The sequence below is a fragment of the Rattus norvegicus genome, chromosome 12 (genome assembly GCF_036323735.1).
Source record: "Rattus norvegicus strain BN/NHsdMcwi chromosome 12, GRCr8, whole genome shotgun sequence".
Classification (NCBI taxonomy): domain Eukaryota; kingdom Metazoa; phylum Chordata; class Mammalia; order Rodentia; family Muridae; genus Rattus; species Rattus norvegicus.
The window spans coordinates 40,168,175-40,189,703 of NC_086030.1; the positions used below are offsets into that span (position 1 = coordinate 40,168,175).

The 21,529-nt window shown below is 51.8% G+C and overlaps 1 protein-coding gene across 13 annotated transcripts in view; it reads left to right on the forward strand.

Moving 5' to 3' along the window:
* Positions 1–227: 227 nt before the first annotated feature.
* The window catches only part of Cux2 (cut-like homeobox 2), a 199,902-nt gene continuing 178,600 nt past the window's right edge, over positions 228–21,529 (forward strand). For 2 of the 13 annotated variants that reach the window (XM_039089254.2, XM_039089256.2), the window contains exons 1-2: positions 228–1,448; positions 17,660–17,734. Coding sequence is in view for 5 of the 13 variants with exons in the window: in XM_039089247.2 (XP_038945175.1) it covers positions 11,204–11,314 (111 nt within the window). In the remaining 8 variants the exon portion in view is untranslated. Of the gene's footprint in view, positions 1,449–10,892; positions 11,315–11,336; positions 11,545–13,513; positions 13,759–17,659; positions 17,735–21,529 lie in introns of those variants that run through there. The other 11 variants (XM_039089252.2, XM_039089255.2, XM_039089246.2 and 8 more) reach the window with 9 other exon arrangements.

Sequence of the window (21,529 nt, forward strand, 5' to 3'; positions counted from 1 at the left end):
ATGGACTTGGGGCTCACCAGCAGTGGGGTAGGCATCATAGAGGAGGAGGCGGGGGTGAGGAGAGGAGGGAAGGGAGACATTGCCTTCCTCCACAGGCTAGATCGCTTATTCTGTTCTCTGAAGGAGGAAGCTGAGGAACAGAGAGGTTGAGAGTCTGCCCTGAGACGGAACAGCCATGGACTCAGGATTCAAAGTTGACTCAGTCATGCTGGGTAGAGAGCACCTTTTTTTTTTTTTTTTTTTTTCCCGGAGCTGGGGACCAAACCCAGGGCCTTGCACTTACTAGGCAAGCACTCTACCACTGAGCTAAATCCCCAACCCTAGAGAGCACCTTTTAAATAGTTTGAAGAGTTGCTGTTTCCTATGCCTGTGTCCCTTTGACTGTTGTCTCTTGCCTGTACCACTTCCTTCCCCTTGCAGTACCTAGCAGGTGCTAAAACAGCAGCCTTTCCGCTCATTCCCCACTTCCCTGAGGTGCTCTCAAGCCGACAGCCCTGGGGAGCCATTATATGGCTTCTCCTCCCAAAGGTTAGAAGAAGGGCACAGTTGTCTGTCAGGCACCCTAATCCCTATCTAATTACAGGTTTCAAACACTGAGGAGATTTTCATACCTCCTCTGGAGTACCTGAGACAGCTCAGTGGGGAACAAGGACAAGGAGAAAGACAGCCAGTTCTGAACTGGCTTGCCTGGACTCATCATCCCTATCCAAAAGCCCGGGTCAGTCACGTTTCTGCTCCAGTGTTCCCATCTGGGAAGTGGGTTCAATCCTTGTGGGGTTGGGAAGCTCACTAGCTGGTTAGTACTTAGAGCATTATCTGGGATCATGATTAATTTGAATTGTTGCTTGGGCTCCTGAGGGACACTGAAGTTCTTGCACCGAAGCCCAGGTGGTAGCTAGCATCTGCTCAAAGCACCTGCTCACTTGCGTTGGGATTAGCACACATTTCTCTCAGCATAGTATGCAGAGGTTTTCATTGTACAAATGGGGAAACTGAGGTTCCGGGAAGTGGGGTGACTTGGTCAAGCTCACACCTAAGAAGTGGTCAAGCCAGGACTTGAATTGGGTTTTGGAGCAGGACCCCTCTATTTTCAGCCCTTTTAATGGTCACCGGGAGGGCATCTTGGACTGGTTTGGAGATTTACCGGGACCGGAAGTGGGCGTGGCTTCGGCGTGATTTTGAATCTTTCAACTGTCTCATTGGGGATTCAGAGCCATTGACGGTGGGAAGATGCAGCAGGCACAGAGATGTGAAGTCCCTTTTCTGGGTAACACATCTGGGAAGGGGTGAGGCTGGGATCTACATCATTCAGGAACTTGGGTCTGAGGCCAACTGCAGCTCAGCTCCACTAGGAGCTGCAACTCCTTTGCAGCCGTGTCGTGATGTCACATGTTTCCTCCAAAATGCATTTTTGACTTTTTACCCAGACTTACAGCCCGGCAGATGAGGTAATGGAGGAGCTAGCTGTGCCTTCTGTCTGAGTTCTTTTGGTGCTGCTGCCTGGGGAAGGGGATGGGGGGGAGCCCTCTAAATGTCCTTCTAGTTGGTACATGCCAGCCGTGGGACTGCGCAGCATCCTCTGGTCAAGGGGGCCCTGGGTTGGCATGCAGTTGGCGTATATGCAAAGTGACCACCAGGTGGGGCTTGTGCCCAAGCCGGGTACTTTAAAGTTCTGGGAGACTTGTTAGCTCCACCAAGGCAGGTAGACCATGGGGTTGGGGGTGAGGAGGTGGGACGGGGTGGGGGTGAGGGAACCACACACGCCCTGTATGCTCACAAGGCTGTGGAACTCAGGTATGTCCCTGAGAAGCTGTTTTTGGCTTAACTTGCATGAAGAGTTAGATGCATATGCGTCTAAATGTTTACCTGTTGTACGTGTGCAGAGGGGCCTAGACGTGGTGCCTGTGGGTGCAGCTACCCCAAGTGTGGCCTGAATCCCTGAGTGTTCGTGTCTCTGTGCTCATGTATGTGCTTGTATGTGCAGAGATGGGTGGAGAGGGTGCGGGTATGTAGAAATCCAACTTTACTCTGGCCCTTGAGTTCACTTGGGTCTCCTTAGGTAGTTTGGGGTCTGGGGAATAGAAAGGCTGACCTTTTGGGGCACCTTCTGTATAAAAACATTGGACAGGTGCCCCGAGTCAGGCAGTGATGGAAGGGGGGTTGACCCCTTCCACATTAAGTTCTTTCGTCTTCGAAGGTCTCTGGAGTGAAGGAGAGCTTCTAGAACCTTCTTTGAGAGCTTGTTGAGTTGCGGTAAGGGGAGCTGCAGACAGAGGATACAGAAAGGATTGGGCTCCTATCTGGGAAAGGGTGCAGTGCCTCAGGAAGGAATCAGAGGTGCCCAGGGAAAGGAGAGGGGGTGGCATCCAAAGCTGAGAACTTGACCTTGTTGCTCGAGGGCTGGGTGACTTGTGCAAGCCACATTCCTTCTCTGAACCACTTCCTAGGTAGAGAGGACAGGGCTGCCCTCCTTGTACTGTTAGGCAGAACCATGAGATGCCAGGCTGGGCTAGCCCAGTGTAAGGACTGGAGGGATGTGGGTACAAGCTAAATGGCCCTCAGGTTTCCTCTGTCCCGGGCAATGTCGGCATTACTTTTTGGTTTGTGTGCGCCAAGTGCAGAGAAAGCAGATGTTCCTGGGGCTCAGGAACTGTCTACCTGGGTCACACACATATGTCCTTCCCACATTCCCAGTCATTGCATTGGCTGCCACAGCCCCAATGGCCTCTTTATCCCCTTCCCCCTGCCGAGCCCAAGGCTAGTGGTTGTGAGTGTGCCTCCTACCCAACTTCCAAATCATGTCCATCCTCATCCTGATGAGCTGTTCCATCTCTCTGGGCCTCAGTATGTTGACCTGGAAAATGGACACAGTCATGTCTGCTATAAGGGTTGAGGGAAATCCTGTTGTCACCTCCATGTGAAGCAGGCACATGAGCCTGTAATGGTGACAGCTGGCAGGGACAGAGACTAGGTGAGAATTGTCCTTCTCATCTTCGTAAAACAGTCACAGAATTCTTTTTTTGTTTGATTCACTGCCAGTCCCCAGTTAAAGGTGAGAGACCACCACCGCCACCACCACCACCACCGCATGCTTCAGGAGAGAGGACAGAGGGCTTGGGGGAGAGGAAGGAGCTGAAAAAAATAGTGGTGAGAAGGCATGTGTGGCTGGAGGCAGAGAAATGAAAAATGGAGACAAGCTGGAAATGGTGGTGTTTGCCTGTCATCTCAGCACTCAGGAGGCTGAGGCAGGAGGATGACGAGTTTGAAGACAATTTGGGATACAGAGTAAGTCTCTCCCCTGTCCTCTCATGAGACTGGAGTAGCTCTGTGTTTCTCATCCCAGGGTTTCTTTGGGGATGGGTAGAAGTGCTGGAGTGTTTGTGGGTTTCTTCAGAGGACAGTGCAGGCCAGAGGCTGGCATATTTGAGGCCGGGGTCACGTGGGTGTCCTGTATTCCTCAGCTGCTGTCTGTTTTTTTTTTTTTTTTTTTTATAGATTTGCCATTTTTATTTATGTGTATGTGTGGGTATGCTCACATGTGTGCAGTACCCACAGAGTCCAGAAGAGGGCGTCAGAACCCTAGAGTTGGATTTACAGGTTGTTATGAGCTGCCCAGAATCGGTGCTAGGAACCAAACCCTGGTCCCCTGGACAAGCAGTGAGTGATCGTATCCGCTGAGTCGTCCCTCTAGCCCCTTGGTGGCTGTTTCTGAGGTCATCTGCTGTAGTGTGGTTTGAATACTCAGGGGCTTTGGTATGGATGTGGAGCCAGGAAGTACTTCTGGGACTGAGGTGGCCTCTGTGTACTTAAGAGTCCATTCTAGTGACAGGTAGGCTCTTAGGAAGCCCAGTAAGCTGCTCCTCACAAATACTCTGGAAGCTGCCAGTGGCTATGTGGCTGGCGTTTGTCTTCAGGGCACTCAGTGGACACCCAGTCCTGATTCAGATTACAACGCCATTTCTGGGCAGAATCCTGGATTCTTATGCCACAATGGCTACTACGTTGCAAGCCAAAGAGCCTGAGGGTGGAGCTCTGGGTTAGAGTGCTTGCCTAGGGTGTGCAAGGCCCTAGCTTGGACCTCCAGCAGCGCAGGTGGAATGTTGTGAAGTCTGTCCCCCCCCCCCCCCAGTGTAAAGTGTTTATTATTGTTGAGCACTGGAAGTGAAGCAGTGAAGTCTGTTTCTTAACGATGTGCGCGCTCTCGCTCGCTCTCCCCCCCCCCCCCCCTTCTCTCTCTGTTCTGGGCTGATGGAAGAGACCAATAGGTTGAGTTTCTTCCTTTAAACTCACTGGTGTAAAGCTGGGCATGGTGTGACATACCCGTCGTCTCAGCAGCAGGAAGGAAGATCAGACTCAGGGCTAGCCTCAGCTACATGAAATTTTGAGGCTAGCCTGGGCAACATTTTGAAAGCCTGCCTAAAAAATGAACAAATCAACTAAAGAATAAAAGCAGACCATGGTGTGTGTGTACGTGTCCCCTTGAAGCAGGTCCTCGTGTGCAGTGTGAGGTAGAGGTCTGACTGAGATGGGTGTACCTCGTCCCCCCACCCCCCACAATTCCCCGACTATGCAGCTACCCAGCTGGCCCAGAATCCTCTGATGTCCAAATCTGTCTTTTCCTTTCTGGTTTCTGGGACTGGCTTTTTCCATCTATTTGAGTGTGTCAACTCCATGTGAGCGAATCCTTCCCGGCTCCTCATCTGGTCCTTGTCCTTCCCCCTCCCCTCTCTGACATCCTGACATGGTGACGGTCTTGCTCTCAGATGGGAAAGTTCTTCTGCCCCAGCAGTCTTCAGAGAAGCCCCAGCTGCTCTTAACCCTTGTGACTTCATAGTGATTCAAAACGGCAGGTTTCAGGAGTAGACCTAGCTGATGTTTCAGTGGGAACAGCCTCAATTTATGGACACAGCTGAGGAGAAGACAGACCTTCACCCTGGACAGTGTCCCGGCTGTGACCACAGCGGTGCCCTGCCCTGCTCTTAGGTTTGGGCCAGCAGTCTGTGGTTGGGGTACTGGGCAGGGTCCCCAGGGAATGCAGACTCTCCCACTCCAACCAAATGGAGATTCCCAATGACAAAACTAATTGATACTCACAGAAAAGTAATTAACGAGGTCGGTGAGATGGCTCAGCTGGTAATAGCGCCCCAGCCGCCAAGCCTGGTGACCCGAGACCCATCCTTGGGAACCACGCGGTGGAAATGGACAACTCAGCTCGGCAAGTTGTCTTTTAAAAAAAGAAAAAAAAAGAAGGCTGGAGAGATGGCTCAGTGGTTAAGAGCACTGACTGCTCTTCCAGAGGTCCTGAGTTCAAATCCCAGCAACCACATGGTGGCTGACCACCATCTGTAATGGGATCTGACCTCTTCTGGTTTGTCTGAAGATGGCTACAGTGTACTTATATACATAAATAAAATAAATTAATAAATCTTAAAAAAGGGAAACATGTAAATACATAAAATAACCAAGAAAAATAAAGTTTTAAAAAATTAACTTTTTATTTCCATTCAATGGTGTTTTGCCTGCATGTATGTCTGTGTGGGGGGTGTCAGATCCCCCGGAACTGAAATAACAGATGTGAGCTGCCGTGTGGGGTGCTGGGAATCGAACCCGGGTCCTCTGGAAGAGCAGCTGGTGCTCTATAATCAATGAGCCGTCTCTCCAGCCCTGCAGATTGGTCTTCCGACCTCCACATGTGTGTTGTGAAATATGCCCGCCCCTCCCCAAATAAGTAGATTGGTAGCAAGTTTTTTTTTTTTTTTCAAAATTTATTTTTAAGCCATTAAGGGCTGGAAGTGTGACTCAGTAGCACACTACAGGCCTATCATGTGGGAAGCCCTGGGCAAGTTCACTAGCTTCATGTGCCAGTGAAAGATCTTGTTTCAAAAAAATATGGTGGGTGTTGTCTGAGGTTGACTTCTGTCCTCCAAGTGGTCACACATGCGTATGCATGTGCCCTTGTGCGAGTGCATACACACATATTCGATTAAACAAACTGAAGATGTGGAATTTAAGAAGCCATTAGAGTCATTTATTTTTGTGGTTGTTCGTTGTCTTTTCCTTGGCAACCCTCTGGGATTGTCCACAATCCTGCTCCAACCCGCAGACGTCTAGTTGATCAGTGAGATTTCAGACATCTAAGCACATGGCCTCAGCACACAAATAAATTGCCCTTACCTTCTTCAATGATGGAACAATACTCTTTTGTCCACTTGACCAGGGTGTTTCGTTGGGTGGGTGCGGGGAAACCAGTTACCGCACCCACTTGGACTTGGCTGACTGTTACCCGTGGTCAAAAGAGTTCTGAAAATATAGGATGGAAAATTCCAGACCGTGTACTGGGCAGGGTCTTTTATGTCAGTGGGACATTATACTGACCGGCTTGTTTTATGACTGCTATGACTAAACTCGTCACATCTAATGAACAAATTACACTTCCTCATAGGTAAGCGTGTATGAGAAAGAGTTTATGATCTGAGGTTTCAGGGATCCCCTGTGGGCCTCGGAAAGTGTCCCCGCACACCTAAGGTATGTTGTGGGTAGGGCAATGTTGAGGTCTTGGGTACCTGTAAGAAGGGAAGTCACAAACTCCAGACCTGAACGGGAGGCCCAAGGAGCAGGTCTTGGAGCCAGTGAGGACAGGAGGGGGGCAGTTAGACAAGAGCTGTTCAAACTTGAAGGAGACACTGGGAACCAATAGCCCCAACTTCCTCTCTTTCCACCCTTTGATCTCCAAACAGGCATTCCATTGGTCAATCCAAATGTTAGTCAGACAGCAAGGGCGCCTGGGAGATGTAGTCCACTGAGGTCAGCAGGTGCAGAGCGAATGGGGGAGGGGAACTTAAAAGGAATACTCCACACACAGATAATGCTATTGTTTATTTAAGTAGTGTTGGCCCGGGATGGGAGTTGGGCCCAGAGAGCCTGTTCCACTTGTGGGGTTCCTCAGCAGTTCTGATGGGGTGATGGGGAAATTGGCACCTGGCTGAGGCCCGGATGCTGGCTTTGTGGCCCGTTCTTCCTTCCCCATCAATCTCAGATTACTGTGAATAAGCTTGGAATCTGTCCTCCCTCTGCCTCCTTTACCGAATGTGACCTGAAACTTGCCACTTCTCAGCACCTTAAGCGTCCCACCTGCAGTGGGACCCTACACCCATCCCAGCCTGTCGCCCCTGGGGACACCAAGAGCCGGTGGCCTCTGCGCATTCTCAGTGTTTCACACACATCCTTGTCACAACATGGGAGCATTTTTGCACTGGCATCCACGAGGCAAAGAAGCCACAAAGGTACACTGAGTCGCCCAGGTCTCTAAGCTTCAAGTGGCAGGGCCAGACTCAACACTGAGTCTAGCCACTCTGCTGTGCGAGTGACTGACATTTATCTGTGGTTTATTTGTGAAACGCTGGCAAGCACTAGGCGATTTATAAGGTGGTGGCTGCCAGCATGGGGCAGAAGGAATTGCTGGCTTGGTCCTTGCAGCCAGTCTAGGCGGAGGCTGGGAGGTGGACTTGACCATGTCCCAGGCTCCCCGAGCCTCCCCTCATACAGGCGGCTGCCAGGCTGTGTCCCTTCTCTCTGGCTCTCCCAGGGTGTTCACACTTCCAGATTAATTCCAAGGCTTGCTTCACTCCTTGTCTGGCAGCTGCGGTGGGCGACGCCGGCCTCTCAAAGGGCCTTTTCCTTTTGTTTCAGCTTTGATGCCGAGATCTCTTGAATATCATTATGTGTGGTGGGGGCTGAGGACCTGCCGGCGGCTTCCCGGGGATTCTCGAACAGTTTATGAATTTCTCGAAGGATCCGGGCTTCTTCTGCTTTCAGGATGGGCTGCCCAGAAGGGCGTCTGTTGTAATTTTCTAACATTAATCTGGGGAGTGGGTGGGGCTGGGAGTCCAGAACTAACCAGGGACCCGCTTAAGTTTCTCTCCACTAATCAAGACGTGAAAAGCATTTTTTTTTCCACAACAAAAATTTAAAATTGTATCGCCTTGGTTCCAAGGACACTTGACTGCTGTGGAAGTCTGATTTTCCTGGCTTTGGTGGACCACCCATAATAATATCACTTCCTAGGGCTAACTCCATTTAGGGGGTAAACACTTAAGTGCTTAATTCATTACTACTGAGTCGGAGACGACTACAGATGAGGCTGGAACGGGAGCCCCCATATCTAATAAGGCTCGGGCTGCCAATGTGCTCAGAACGTGGCTGTGAGAGAGACGGCTGAAATTTATTTTGTGAATAAAGCAATAAGCGGCTAAACAAAGCTAATATGTTTCAGCCGAGACAGAAAGACACGATCATTCAGTATTTATGTAGCAGCCCATTCCTCAGTGGGACTGCAAGTTGCCGCCATTAAAATGGCCGGAATTCTTCAGAGACTCGGCTGTATTAAGTCATTTAAAAATATCACAGACTTAAAACAATCTGAATTATTGGATTTTCTCGCTGCTCCTGGGTAAGCATGTTTGCTGTGGCAATTTCCTGCTTGGTCAAAGGTGCAGCCTGACTCGGGTGAGGAAGGAAGAGAAGTTGTGGGTAGGCTCTTTATGAGGTGCCAAATGGCTGAAACGAAACCCGATCTTGAGCTTGTGTGTACAGTTCTGACTTTTAATTTTGACGTAATTTCTGATTCCCCCAAACCATCTGGAAGAAATGTAAGCTATGTGTGCTGAGAGATAGAATCTTTAAATGTTAGCAGTGTGTACGGTCCAGGTCTCAGGTAGAGAGGAATAGGTAGGTCTTTTCTTCATTCAAGCAGTAGTCAAGTTAGCCTGGCTTCTCCCTACCCCCACCCTGCCCCCAGCCCCTTCTGTGTGTTCTCTAAAAAAAACAAAACAAAAAAAAAAAACCCCAAAAAAACCCAACTATTTTGTTACACAGGACCCAAGGCAAGGATTCAAATCAGAGAACTAATGTTAATATGTTATCTTATCTGATCTGTTGACTTTGGTCCATATTTGTGGTTGAGTCCAGTTGATGGCTGTTGGAGACAAAGAAAACCCTTGGTTGTCCCTTGTTGTCACTTGGTCAAATTGCGTTGGTTTCCTACAGGTTGGAATCTGTGCTTGGTCCTCTAGTTTTGAGTAACACTGATTTTTTTTTTTTTTTTAAAGAGAGCAATCCGTTTATTTTGGAGAGTTCCACACCCCCCACCCCCGCCCCACTGCCCCTCCATTTGGGATCCTGTGATATTTCTTCACAATTAAATTTAGACTCTGCACTTTGGGCAGGAATATCAGACCAGGCACAAGTCCTTCTCCGTACAGCATTCGAAGAGTCACACCACAGCAGTGTGTCCCACAGAGGAAAGTCAGACATATGTTAAAATACTCTTTCACTTGAAGCTCTGTTTGTTAAACGTGTTTTGAAAAGGTCTCACTATCCCTAGTTGTTTTTTTTTTTTTTTTTAATTCCTTAGTGCAGGCTTTTTTTTTTTTTTTTTTTTTTTTTTTGGTTCTTTTTTTCGGAGCTGGGGACCGAACCCAGGGCCTTGCGCTTCCTAGGTAAGCGCTCTACCACTGAGCTAAATCCCCAGCCCCTTGTGCAGGTTTTTAAAGAGCAGACTCAAAGACATGGGAGCTGCAAACTGTAACAACAGTCAAGAGGAAAATGTAGCCATTTAAAAAAAATCGCGACGCATTTAGTTATGAGATTTGCCTAAATTCATTTCGCGGAATGAGAGCTGTAATTTGAAGGCAGCGTTATGGAGAGAGGAAATAAACCACGCGTCACGTGCGAGTTCATCTGGCAGGGAAATGGGCCACTCGGAATTGCTAACTCGGCCTGATTTGTTTGCTCTCTGGAAAAGCTCTACTTTTGGTCCGAGGAGTCTCTTCAACTCCTGCGTTAATGTATTTGCCTAGACGTCGCAGGAAAAGTATGAGGACAGTAAGAGAAATACTGTGCCCTACTTTAAATCACACTGTAGTTTTTAAAAAAACGGCTCTACGGACGGCTTGGAGCGATCACACCTTCCCTTGAAGCATTTAAGAAACAGTTGTTTACATTACATTAAAAAACTTTAATTGCCTCGAAGCACGTGCTCAGAGGCACAAATATTGGAAAATCATCAAAAATATCCGCCATGATTCTCTCCCTCCTTTACAACGCTTCTAAACTTCATCTTTTTTATAACCCACTGTATTGATCTATTGTCCCAGACCAAGAGTTATGCCAGAAACCCAAGTTCAGCCATAAAAAGAGAATATAATTTCGGCTGGCTGTCCATAAAAGCTAGTCTTTTGACAGGGAAGAGGAGGGACTATGCCTCTTTTTTTGGAAGGGAAGTAAGTAGGGGTGATGTGCATGGGGTGGCGGTGGGCAAGCAAGGAGGTTGACTCCAGGGTCCAGAGGTTTTTTTTTTTAGCGGGTTGGTGTACTGAGGCATGATGGGTTTCTGAGTCCTCACTGTAGGATAACAAGTTGGGAGGGCTCATAGAACAAGAGGAGGAATATGTGAAATACGACCCCTTTTGGTTCAGGGTCTGAGGAACTGCAAAGGGCTGGGGGGTCCCCAAGTGGGTTGGCCAAGGTAATGATAACATGACCCCCACCCCAATAGTGTTGTTACAGGCCGGGAGCCGCCACAGCAGGTCTGGAGAACCTCAACTGATCCAAGGAGCTGTTGGGGAAAGACTTTCGCAAAGGTTTCTCTAAGATGCAGGATGCTGCAGTAATGTTCACTCCACGCCAGGGCCTTGGGCTGTAAAGTTGTGGGGTGCGTTACGCCCAATAAATAATAACGATCAAAGCCCTACTGTAAAGACTCGAAGCATAGACACACAGGATCCTTGGTCCCCAACAGGACTTACTCTGGTGCCCTTCAGCACGGTGCTGGGCGCCCCGGAGACTTTCCCACGGCTCCGGGGCGCCCCCTCGCGGCGGTCATCCGCAGCGCAGGGAGCGTGTGGCGCGCGGGGGACCTCGGTCGGAGGGTCACTCGTGTGCTCCGTGCTCCCCACACGCGAGGCCACGCAGAGAGCGGCCGTACGCACTGCAGAGCGCTCACTTTGTTCTTTACGGTCCCCCATCGCCCGCGGCTCCTCCGCGCTCCCGCCGCCCCCTGCGCATCGATCCGCGCGCGCGGCGCTGTCGATAAGTTTGCAAGGAGCCAAAGTCAAGTGCGTGCGCGCAGAGCCGGGCCGCGCTCCCGGGGTCCAGCCCGGGTGTTGGCGGCAGCCGCATCCCCGGCCGCGCGCCCGCCCCCAAGATGGCGGCCGAGGGGGGACCGCGGGGGGCCCGGGGACCGAGGCCGGCCAGGGCTGCACGGGCGACCAGGGGGCCGCGCGCAAGACGGCGCCTGGACTTACGGCGGCTGCAGGTGAGCAGACCGGCCCGCCTTTGTTCGCTGCCGCCTCGAGCGGCCTCTGGGATGCGGGAGCCGCCGTGGCGGGAGGAGCGCGGGGAGCGGGAGGAGCGCGGGGAGCACGGAGAGCGCGCGGGCAACGCGGGGAGCGGGACGCGGCTGCGCAGCCATCCAGCCGCCGCCGCCTCCTCCACCGGCTGCTGCAGCCAGGACGCTCGGTGCTCCTCCCGGGCCGATCCCTGCGGGTTAGTCTCTGCGTCTTGTTTCGCCCTCTCTGGGGTTTGCTACCCCCCTCTGCCTGGTTTTCTTCCCTCCGCCTGCTTTCTGCCTCCCTCCTTCCCACCTCAGTCTTGCCCTCCCCGCCCCCCTCTCCGGTCTTGCTTTTCTTCCCTCGCCTCCCCTCCTCCTGCTTGCTCCCCATCATCTTGATATCCCCCTTCTCTCTGTGCTCCTCCCTCCCGGCCCCTTCCCTTCCATCCGCGTCCCGTGGCCCAGAGCCCCTGGCCCGAGCGCGCGCAACTTTGCGCACCTGCCGCGGGGCGGAGCAGGTGCGCGGGCCACAGCCCCTGGGAACTTTTGCACCCTTGCCCCGGGCTGCCGGTTGTTCTTGCACCCTGCTCTCTCTGCCCAGGGTTCCCCTGGTACCCCCTTGCTCCCCTCTCCTTCTCCGGGGCGACACTCTTTGCAGCCCCAGCACTTTTTCAATGTTCCTGGTGCGCGGGCTCCAGGTGCCTCCAGGTTGGGATGTTTGCTGCTGTCTTTCTGAGGCCGTGGGATGCGGGGAGAGGGGCGGTGTCACAGTACCCCAGTTAGAAACACACTTGGGTGCTCAAAACGCCCGCCCAGGTTCCCCGCACCGTGCAATCGAGTAGAGTCGCGGCAGGTGCGGGGACGGCCAGGGGCGGGGAAGCCTTGTGGATAACTGCGCTCTGAGAGCATTCTGCTGGTCAGTAACATTCTCAGAATTCGTGATAGCACGTAGGGAGAGCAAAAAATAAAAATAAATAAAGGGACTCGCTTTCCCTTTTTAATCTGTCTGCAGATCTCGTTAAGTTGCTTCTGATAAGTGGCTTCAGCACCCCCCCCCTCTCTGCACCCACTCCTCGCTCCCCTCCTCCCTCCAAGCCATCGAGCCGGAGAGAAAATCGGGGCACTGAGGCATGCAGTTAATAACTGCAAGAGCTGTGCAATCTTTGGTCCGCGCCCGAGTTGAGGTTACAGTTTGGTGGCCTGCTAAGATGGGCAAGGCTGTGAGCTATGCTAGCCGGTTTGAAGGATGCTAAAGTGGCTTTGAGGGGTGGAAGGGGGGAGAGAGAAAGAGAGAGAGAGAGAGAGAGAGAGAGAGAGAGAGAGAGAGAGAGAGAGAGTGTGAGTGTGTTGGGTAGCCACATTGGGCTTGGCACGAAGGCCAATGGTAATCGTATTCCCTGCTAATGTTTGTAAATGAGACCCGGGCAGGCTGGGGGACAGCGTCTTTATTTATGATTGATGTTCTGTAACATAAGGAATGACAAGAACGCGGCAGACTAGAGGGGAGCAAGCATCTGGGCTGGCGGAAGCTCTTACCCGGGCGCTATTGTTATTCTACCGGAGAGCATTGCCACGGTGAGCTTTACAGCCACCGTGTTTGCCCAGAGTCGACCGGAATGCCAGTTAACACGATTCTCATTAGATAACTCGCTTTCCATCCAAGAGCCTGGGCTGCAGGGTTGGTGGGAGAGAGAGAGAGGCTGGCCTGGGGCTGAGGCCTGGGTGCGGCCCCCCTGCGTTGGTTTCAGAGCTGATGGTGGTGGTTCTTGATGCTCCCTGTCCCCAGTCTTGTTGGAGAGGCTTTTGTGTAACTGTGGAAGGTCACCCCAGTCTTGATTCCAGCAGACTCCCCGTGGTCCGAGAGCCTTTTGTTAGGGTCTCAGAACACACCGAGATGGAAAAAGGAGGTTTGAACTGAAAGGTGGTGTGTGGGGGGGGTGGGTGCACAGGCCTGTTCAGGTGACAGGGAGCAGGGACATCAAGACCTCTCCCCCACCAGGGAGTATACAAGGGTGTGTGTGTGTGTGTGTGTGTGTGTGTGTGTGTGTGAACTCATTAAGACAATGGCTGTGTGTCTGGCACAAACAGGCTCCCGGGGAGGGGGGCTCATCTGAATCGATATAAGAGGAGGGGATGTCCCCCGGGGAGTTTGAGAAGGCTGCATAGTTCTAGAGCTCAGAAGACTGACTGTGGAAGCTGCTGCACGGGACCTTCCAGGCCTAGGCTGGTGCAGCTGCCCACTCTCTGCCCCCGCCTCAGACTCTCCTGTGGTCCCTTGCACAGTGTGCAAAGCCCAGGGTCTTCCAGACATCCATCCCTCAGCCCTTTGCCAGGGACCCTTTCTGGTACATCCTCTTAGCGACTCCTCTTCCAGACTTGATTGCACCTCTTACTCCGTAGAGGAAACTTCTACCCATTGTGCCGTACAGGTAGGAACTGTGGGTCTCTGCAGGCCCAGAGCTGGGGGCTCCCTCGCCCAGGGCCTGGGAGGACTGGGTGACTTGTACCCTTGGTGGTTCAGGTTGGGTGGTTTCTTGCAGCTTGATTTCTGAGTCTTAAAGTGACCCAGCCAGTAAAAGCGGCCCCAGGTCCCCAGGCTGGACCACACTGCTGACGCTGCCCCATTCGGGACAAGGAAGGTGACCTTGTGCCAGCTGGGCTCTCAGTTCTCTGGAAGTATATATATTTTAAGCATAGAAGCTGCTCGGTTAGGAATTTTTTTTTTTCTCTAGCACATTCTTTGAGTACTGGAAGTATATTCTTTGACTGGATGGGGAGTCAGTCGACAATCCCGGGATTGGGGGCTCAAGGAATGATTCCAAAGGTCATGGGACCTGGGTACCCCACCCTGGGACTCCTCAAGCACCTCCCCCACTTTCCTCCCTCCCCCATTTTTCTCTCCCTCCCACAGCCTGCTTGTAGCAGCTCAGGAATAAGAAGAAATAAAATCCCATCCTGAGTTAATGCCGGTATATTTCATTTGGTTATAGGATGGTTTTACGGTGAACATCACTAATGCGGGTGTATTTTATGGCTTTTCTGTGTATTAGCGTTGTAACTGGATTCATGGGTTCACGGTTTTTCTCTTCTGCTCTCGCTTATTCCCTGCTTCCCCCTTTTAAAAGATGCTCTGAGTCCTGGCCCCCACACCATCTTTCCTTAACCCCTCTAAAGAGAGTTGTTTAAGCTAAGCTTTTGGGGGTACCCAGTTTGAATGACGGAATGGGGTCTTCCTGCCCAGCCGTGTTTGTGGGGGAGGGAAGAGGTGGGGCTTCTGGCCCCTCACGTTCGGGTAGAAAACTACCCATTCCCAGATGAGGAATTGGCACCATCCTCAGGGTGAGCCGACACGGGTGGGCTTGTTAAAGGTGTCTTACAGAAACTTCTGGAATGGTTGGAAGCCAGGTGTTGCTTTGAGGAAGACTGTTCTGTGCTCAAAGTTCAGAAAAACAGTGTGGATATAATTAATATATTACAACCTTGTGATGTTCTGAAGCAGGTAAATTTTACATATCAGCTGCGGAGTGCTTAGACATCCATTAGAGTCCTTGACAGCTTGACTCACCTAAACGTGCTATCATTTAACAATGTGTCAAAATCCCCCTTTCTATTGGTGACAGCCGTAAATAAGCTATTAGCCTTGCTGGTGAGTCCCAACTTTGGAAACTTCCACAGCCTTGAATTGATGTCTGTCGGAATGGGGAGGCAGCAGAAAGGGCTTGGTGGGCCACACCAGGCCGGCATGTGAGGGGGAGAGGAGGGGCAGTTGGAGGAAGTATATGGGATCAGAGGAACCTTCCAGAAACACCTCAAGGTTAAGCCTAAACCCAGGGCGCTTTCAGTAAGTCCAGCTTAGTGGTTAGCCATCCCATCTGCCTCCCTGGGTTTTGATACCTTTTGATACAGGAGCCTTTCCATCAGAAAGACTGGAAGGAGATGTATTTAAGGAGCCCAGACATTGTTTTTGGGCCTCACCCCCACTCTACCCTACCCCACCCGACCTCCGTCCTAGTTTCTTACCTGGTTGGAAATTGCTTCTCAAAGATGGGCTCCCTGTTGGAGTTCTGGGCATGAACAGAATTAGTCCGCCCTCCACCCCTTATCATCTCGTGTGTGTGTGTGTGTGTGTGTGTGTGTGTGTGTGTGTGCGCGTGTGTGTGTATGTGTGTGATCTTGCGATTTCATTTTAGGAGATCAAGACTGTGTGAGGAGCTGGCTGAGCACTTTGGTGTCTGGGTGGCCTGCACAAAGCTGGTCTCATGGATACGGGGCGGGGTGGGGGGGTGCCTGAACATGCACAAATAAAATAATTGGCTCCCACAATTCGCCGTCTTCCTTTCTCCTTTTCTTTTAACTTGCCTGTTAAAAGAGGATTCTCTCTTCAATCTTGACATTCTGCGAGGTAACCTTTCTTCCGGCAGATGGTGTCTTACATGTGAACACCTTAGCTGGTCTAAATTTGGGCCTGGTTGATGACAGTCGGGGGCTGCCCAGAAACTGTGGGTTTGCATGCCTTTTTCTGCAGGGGGATCAACTGCCAGCTGCTTCCTGGGTACCTGGCCCAGGGCAGGCTCAGGCGGGGCATGAGGCCGTGAGGTGGCTTGATAACCTATCTTTTCTACCTGGTTGGTTGGTTTTTTTTTTCTTTGAGACAGAGCTGACTAACCCTGGCCTACCTCAAACTCTGGCTCTTGTCTTAGCTTCTTCCCGAGTGCTAGGACCACAGGCAAACCCGTGCTAGTCTTCTTTTGATCCTGGCCGTGGAACCTGTGTCTTTTTGGGGTGCAGGGGTGGAGGTCAGCCAGTACCTCAGATCTTGCAGATGTCTGAGCTTCTGTGTGGGGAGGCTAAAGTAGACATGGGAGGGCGTGAGCTCACTCTGGACCAGTTCTGATAACGTAGTGACGCCTCGAGCCCCACCATGGCTGGTGTTGTTGGTGATGGTGATGATGGTGATGGGGGCTGTTGACCCTTTAAGCAATTATGTCTGGGGATAAGAAATTCTCATGATGGAGTCCCCTGTATGTAGAGCCTCCATCCGTGGCATGACTCTCTGGCAGTGTTTTGTCAATCGTGAATTTTTTTTTAATGTTGCATACATTAAACTTTGAATGCCTTTGTTCCAGCGAATACCATCTTCCCCCACCCCATCTCTGCCCCCCTCCCTCTGCCCTGCTCCTCTAGCACACAGACCCCACCCCATCCCGTGGCCTTTACACATGCATTTCTCTTGCCCGGGAAGTCTTCAGAACCTTTCATGGCCTTCGTGGCCACCTAGTCTCAATCACCGTGGCTTCCCCCGAAACAGACAAGTGAGTCTCACGAGGCCCCGTTGTATTTTACTGGGCCTTTGGTATATGCTCCAGGGTGTGCAGGCTCGTGTGGATGTGTGTGGAGGCTGGGGGTTGGCATCAGGTGTCTTCCTCAGTTGCTGGTCATCTAGTTTCTGAGGCAGGATGTCAGTTAGTTCTGATTGTCAACAGATATAGCCTAGAGTCTCATATGGTGTGTGTATGTCTGTCTGTCTCTCTGTCTGTCTGAGTGTCTGTCTCTTTCTCTGTGTATCTGTCTGAGTGTCTTGTCTCTCTCTGTGCCTGTCTGTGTGTCTGTCTGTCTCTGTGTGTGTTTCTCTTTCTCTCTGTGTTTTCTTGGCTGGCCTGGGACTTGCTCTGTAGACCAGGCTGGCTTTGAACTCAGAGATCCACCTGCCTCTGCCTCCTGAGTGCTGGGACCTAAGGCTTGCAGTGCCCCTCCACCCCCACTCCTCATGTGCGTTTTACATTGGGAAGGTTTCCAGGTACCTTGCATTTCCCCAGTGGTTCACCTCAGGACTTTCTGGGTCCGGTGCCCTCTACACATCCTAGGTAGCAGTGGCCCGCCACCAAATGTGACCCCTGTCTTTCACAAAAGGCTCAGGATAATCACGTCCTTTCAGGTCCCCAGTGTACCTGTCTGGAACCTTGGCCGATGAAAATTAAATGGGCATGGCTGGACGTAGCCAATACGAACAGAGATGTGTGGCAGCCATCTGTCACAAGTGAATACAACTTTATTCACACAAGCGGTAATGCTAGCCATGGGTTGGCCTGGGGGCTGTGGATACCCCTGGTCTTCTGGTTGTGAGATGTCGCCTGCTATGTAGGTGACGGAGCAATCCCTGGCTTTTCCAGGTATGAACGGGTCTCCTCTCCTTTAAGGTGGAAGCCTGACTATCCAGGATGGTGGGTGACAGGTTCCCAACCTGCCTTCCAATCCTGCCCCCACCTCACCTGTCAGCTGTGTGACCTTGGGCGGTGACTTAGCCTCTCTGTGCCTTTCTCTCTCTTTCAGTGGGACTGTTAGTATTCTCCTACTACACGGAGTACGGCGGTGTTCAGCAGAGCGTGGGGCGTGCGATCATGCCTTGTAAGTGCCTCCTTCCTTCTTAGGTATTTTTAGAGGGTGTGGGAGCGGCAGCCAGAACCTGCTGGCCTGGTAAGCTGTCTCAAGGCTTTTTGGGTGTTGCGGGATGCATTCCCAGTGTCGTGCAGACCGCCTGCAGAGGCAACGAAGGTTGTAGCAGGGAGCCCTGTCTGACCCACAGGCCGGTCAGTCTGTCTGTCTGTCTGTGTGGAAGAGCCAGGATGTGAACTCTTTTTCTCATGAAAGCATTTAGAACACGGGTGATTTCAACTCAGAAATGCAGCGGCTTCTGCTCTCTGTAGACGAGGGGCTTTGAGCATTGGGCAGGAACCGCTAGGAAGGGATGAGACCTGGGAAGGGTGTTCCAAGCTGAAGGAACAGCCAGCAAGAAAGGATCGGGGATCCACGGAGGGTCAGGATAGTTGAGGGGCCGGTCAAGGTCGCTGGCTATCAAGGTTACCAGATCCAGATTTCTTAGCTGCGTTACCTTGCATCAGAAAAAGCCTCTTCTTAGGAGTGCCGTGGCTCCTGAGGGCCCTGTGGAGAGAGCCGGTTGTGGTACAGAGTCAAGTGGTCCCAAGGCTGCCTGCTCAGACCCCTTTCCACCCCCACCTTGTCTCTGCCATCATCCTCTAGACAAACCAAACTGCAGTTCCCGGATGATACGTTCGTCATTAGAAAGAAAGACAGGATAAAAATCAATCCCCAGGCGCTCTGGTCTGAGTTGGTCGTCTGCCCAGGGTGCTTGGAGCCCAGCGGTGCTTAAGACTGTGCAAGCCGCTGCCGTCAGTCAGTCCAACTGAGCCTCCCTGCTGAACTGGCCAGTCCAGCCAGCTGCTTAGATATGGGTGCCATCGTCGCTGGGGAGACCGCAGAGATCACCTGGGGCTCCTTGGTGAGGTAGATCTCCCTGAAAAAATTGTCACCCAGCAGCTTGTCATTCAGTACTCATTGTCCCTCGTGAGCGCCTATGGGATTAATGAGATGCGTGGGACTCAAGTTCTCTCTGCTCTTTCCCTGCAGTGTGGCCCAGGTTGAGTCACTTAACCTCTTTGAGCCATGGCTTCTCTTACATAATGTGGCTAGCAGTGGGATTCTCTCAGACTGAGGTAATACACCCAAGAGCTGGGAGCCCAGCACCCAGAAGCACCAGAGAAAGCCGAAATTTATAACTGTTATTGTTTTACCCCGTTAGACGTGAGCTTACCACTCATGGGGACACTAATAACGATAATTAGTAATTATATAAACAATAGAATAACAACATAATTAGGATAACTTGTAAACTGTGTGGTAGAGAATACAGATGTTAACGTCAATGTTAGCAGGAAGGCCAGATGCCGGCGAGCTGTGAGGCGACAGGCAAGAAGGTGGGCACACACGTCTGGACCCTGATCTGGTCACCAGGCATTGGGAAGGTGACCAAAGAGTCATCTGTATCCTGAAACAATGACTTTTCAAGTGGGGATCCGAGGGCCTTGGGCAGTAGCCACTCGCTAAAGTGGGAACGGGGTGTGCAAAGGCCTCAGTGGGCAGAGAGAACACCCACGAGCGCATGTGCACATGTAAATCATGTAAATAACACAGGACAAGAGGAGGACAGTTTTACCAACTGCTCAACGCCAGAAAGCCTTGACAACTTTATTTTTTAATTAGTTAACTCTCTTTCACCACCTCCCCTTTTTAGTCTTGTGACTGTGCACGGCGCTGCCAGGGTTCAAATCCTAGCTCTGTGCTCACTAGCTGTGTGTCCTTGGGCGACTGCTTTCTCTCGTGAAGCCGGCAGGCACGCTGGTAGCTCACTGGTCAGGCCTGCAAGGCAGTGTCTTATAGGACTCTGGCCTTAGCAAAGGTGACAGAACCTAAATGCTCTCCCTGGAGTCGAGGCCTATGCCTCTGTGGTGAGCCACAGGGTAGCTTGGAACAGGCCCAATGTATTTTTCTATGGTACGTACGCCATCTTCATGTGTTTCTTCTTGGAGGCAGTAGACAAGAAAGTGAGGTCACCTGCCGAGGGCTCCCACTCCCTCCGGACACCCCAGAAGGTGTCCATCAAATCTCGAGGGAGCTGTGCATGTGCCCTAGCCCTATGGTCTGGCCTTACTTGGTCCACAAGCCCCATGCAGTTCAGTTTCCCTCATTTACTTCTGCCCAGAACCTCTCCCTCTTGCCTCCTGCCTTCCGCCATATCTGTCTGGTATCTTCACTGCTTTTTGGGAACTCCCCGTCTATTTCAACCCCAGGCCCTTTGTACTCACTGCTAGTCCTGTCCCTTCCTCAGCTCCCTCCTTTGGCTTGCTGACCCCTCCTTTTTTTACCTTCAGCCCCCATTTAGAGAGATCGTTACCATCTTTTCTGAAATACTCCTACTCTGCTCACACTGGTTTGATTGTTCATTCATTCATTCATTCATTCATTCTTCCTTCTCTGCTCCTCCCCTCAGGCACCCATCTTGGAGCACTTGAGCTAATGGAAACCATTTGGCCTCAGGCCGCTGGTGAGCCTGGTTTATCTTTAGCTCTTGTGCATCTTGCTTTAGAAACTGGTGACCCCAATTCGAGCCTGGACGGTGGCCCCCTTCTAATTAACATGTCTGTGAATTAATTTCTGGTGGCTGTGGGCCACCCGTGATGGTTTGCCACCCTTAGTCGGAACTCAGAACTCTTAGGGACAGCTGCCGTGGGGAGCTACATAGCCAGGGTAGCATTTCCCTCTAGATACCATGCTTGTCAACCTGGGGTATCAGAGAGCTGCTGATGGTAGGGAAACGGGACCCCCCCCCCCCGCCAAGTCTAGTCTGGAGTGTATGTGATATGAGCTGCCCTTGAACCTTGGCGTGGAGGCATGAGATGACCTGGCTGTCTCAGTTTCCCTATCTGTAGAATGGGTATTAGGTCTAGTCCCCTCCAACTGGGATGTGAGATGAAGCATAGAGGTCCTTGACCACAGCTTGGAGCCAGCTTGTTCCTCAGCAACCACATCAGTCTTGGGGCCTCTTGCTCCTATCTCTCTCTCTTTGGGGCCTCTCTGCCTAGCGGCTGCTCTGATGCCTGATGAGAGGAGGCACGAGGTTCTGGGGAGGCACGGGTGTGTCCCACGGCCTCCTCTAATCCATTGTGACCAGAGTTTTCCCGCTTGGCCCACTGAGAGCCAGCAGACAGGAAATAAAGCTTCCTAGGTTTCGGGCAGCTTGGTGACTCTTGGGTCTCTATTCGAGCCCTTGGCTCATATCGCCTCGAGAATCCAATGCTCCTGCCGGTTCCCAGTTTATTGATCAGTCCAAGGCCATGGTTCCCACAGGTGCATTGTCAGGGCTGCAGCCCAGGGCCTGCTGGCCTCTGGGAGCCTTTGATCCACTGTGGCCATCCCTGTTCAGGCCCACTTACACTTGCCATGCTGTCTTCTCCCTCTCTTCCTTCCTCCCTCCCCTTCCTTCTCCCTTCTTTTTAAAATAGGGTCTCATGTAGCCCAGGCTGTTTTCAAACTTGCTATGTGGTCAAGGATGATCTTAAACTCCTGATCTTCTAGCCTCTTCCTCCCCATTGTGGGAAGATGTGGCCACTGTCCGTTTGTATGGAGGTGGTGGGGCGCAGACCCAGGGCCGTGTGCTTACAGGCAAGCCCCTCTACCAGCTGAGCCAAGCCCTTGGCCCTCTTCACCTCCCCTGACATCATCGACTCTAGGAAGCGGTCCCGGCCCGCAGAGCAGCCCAGACATTCGAAGCTTAGTCGGTGACTTTAGAGCATCCGTTCTCAACCTGGGGGTTATGACCCTTTCATAGGGGTGGCCAAAGACAGG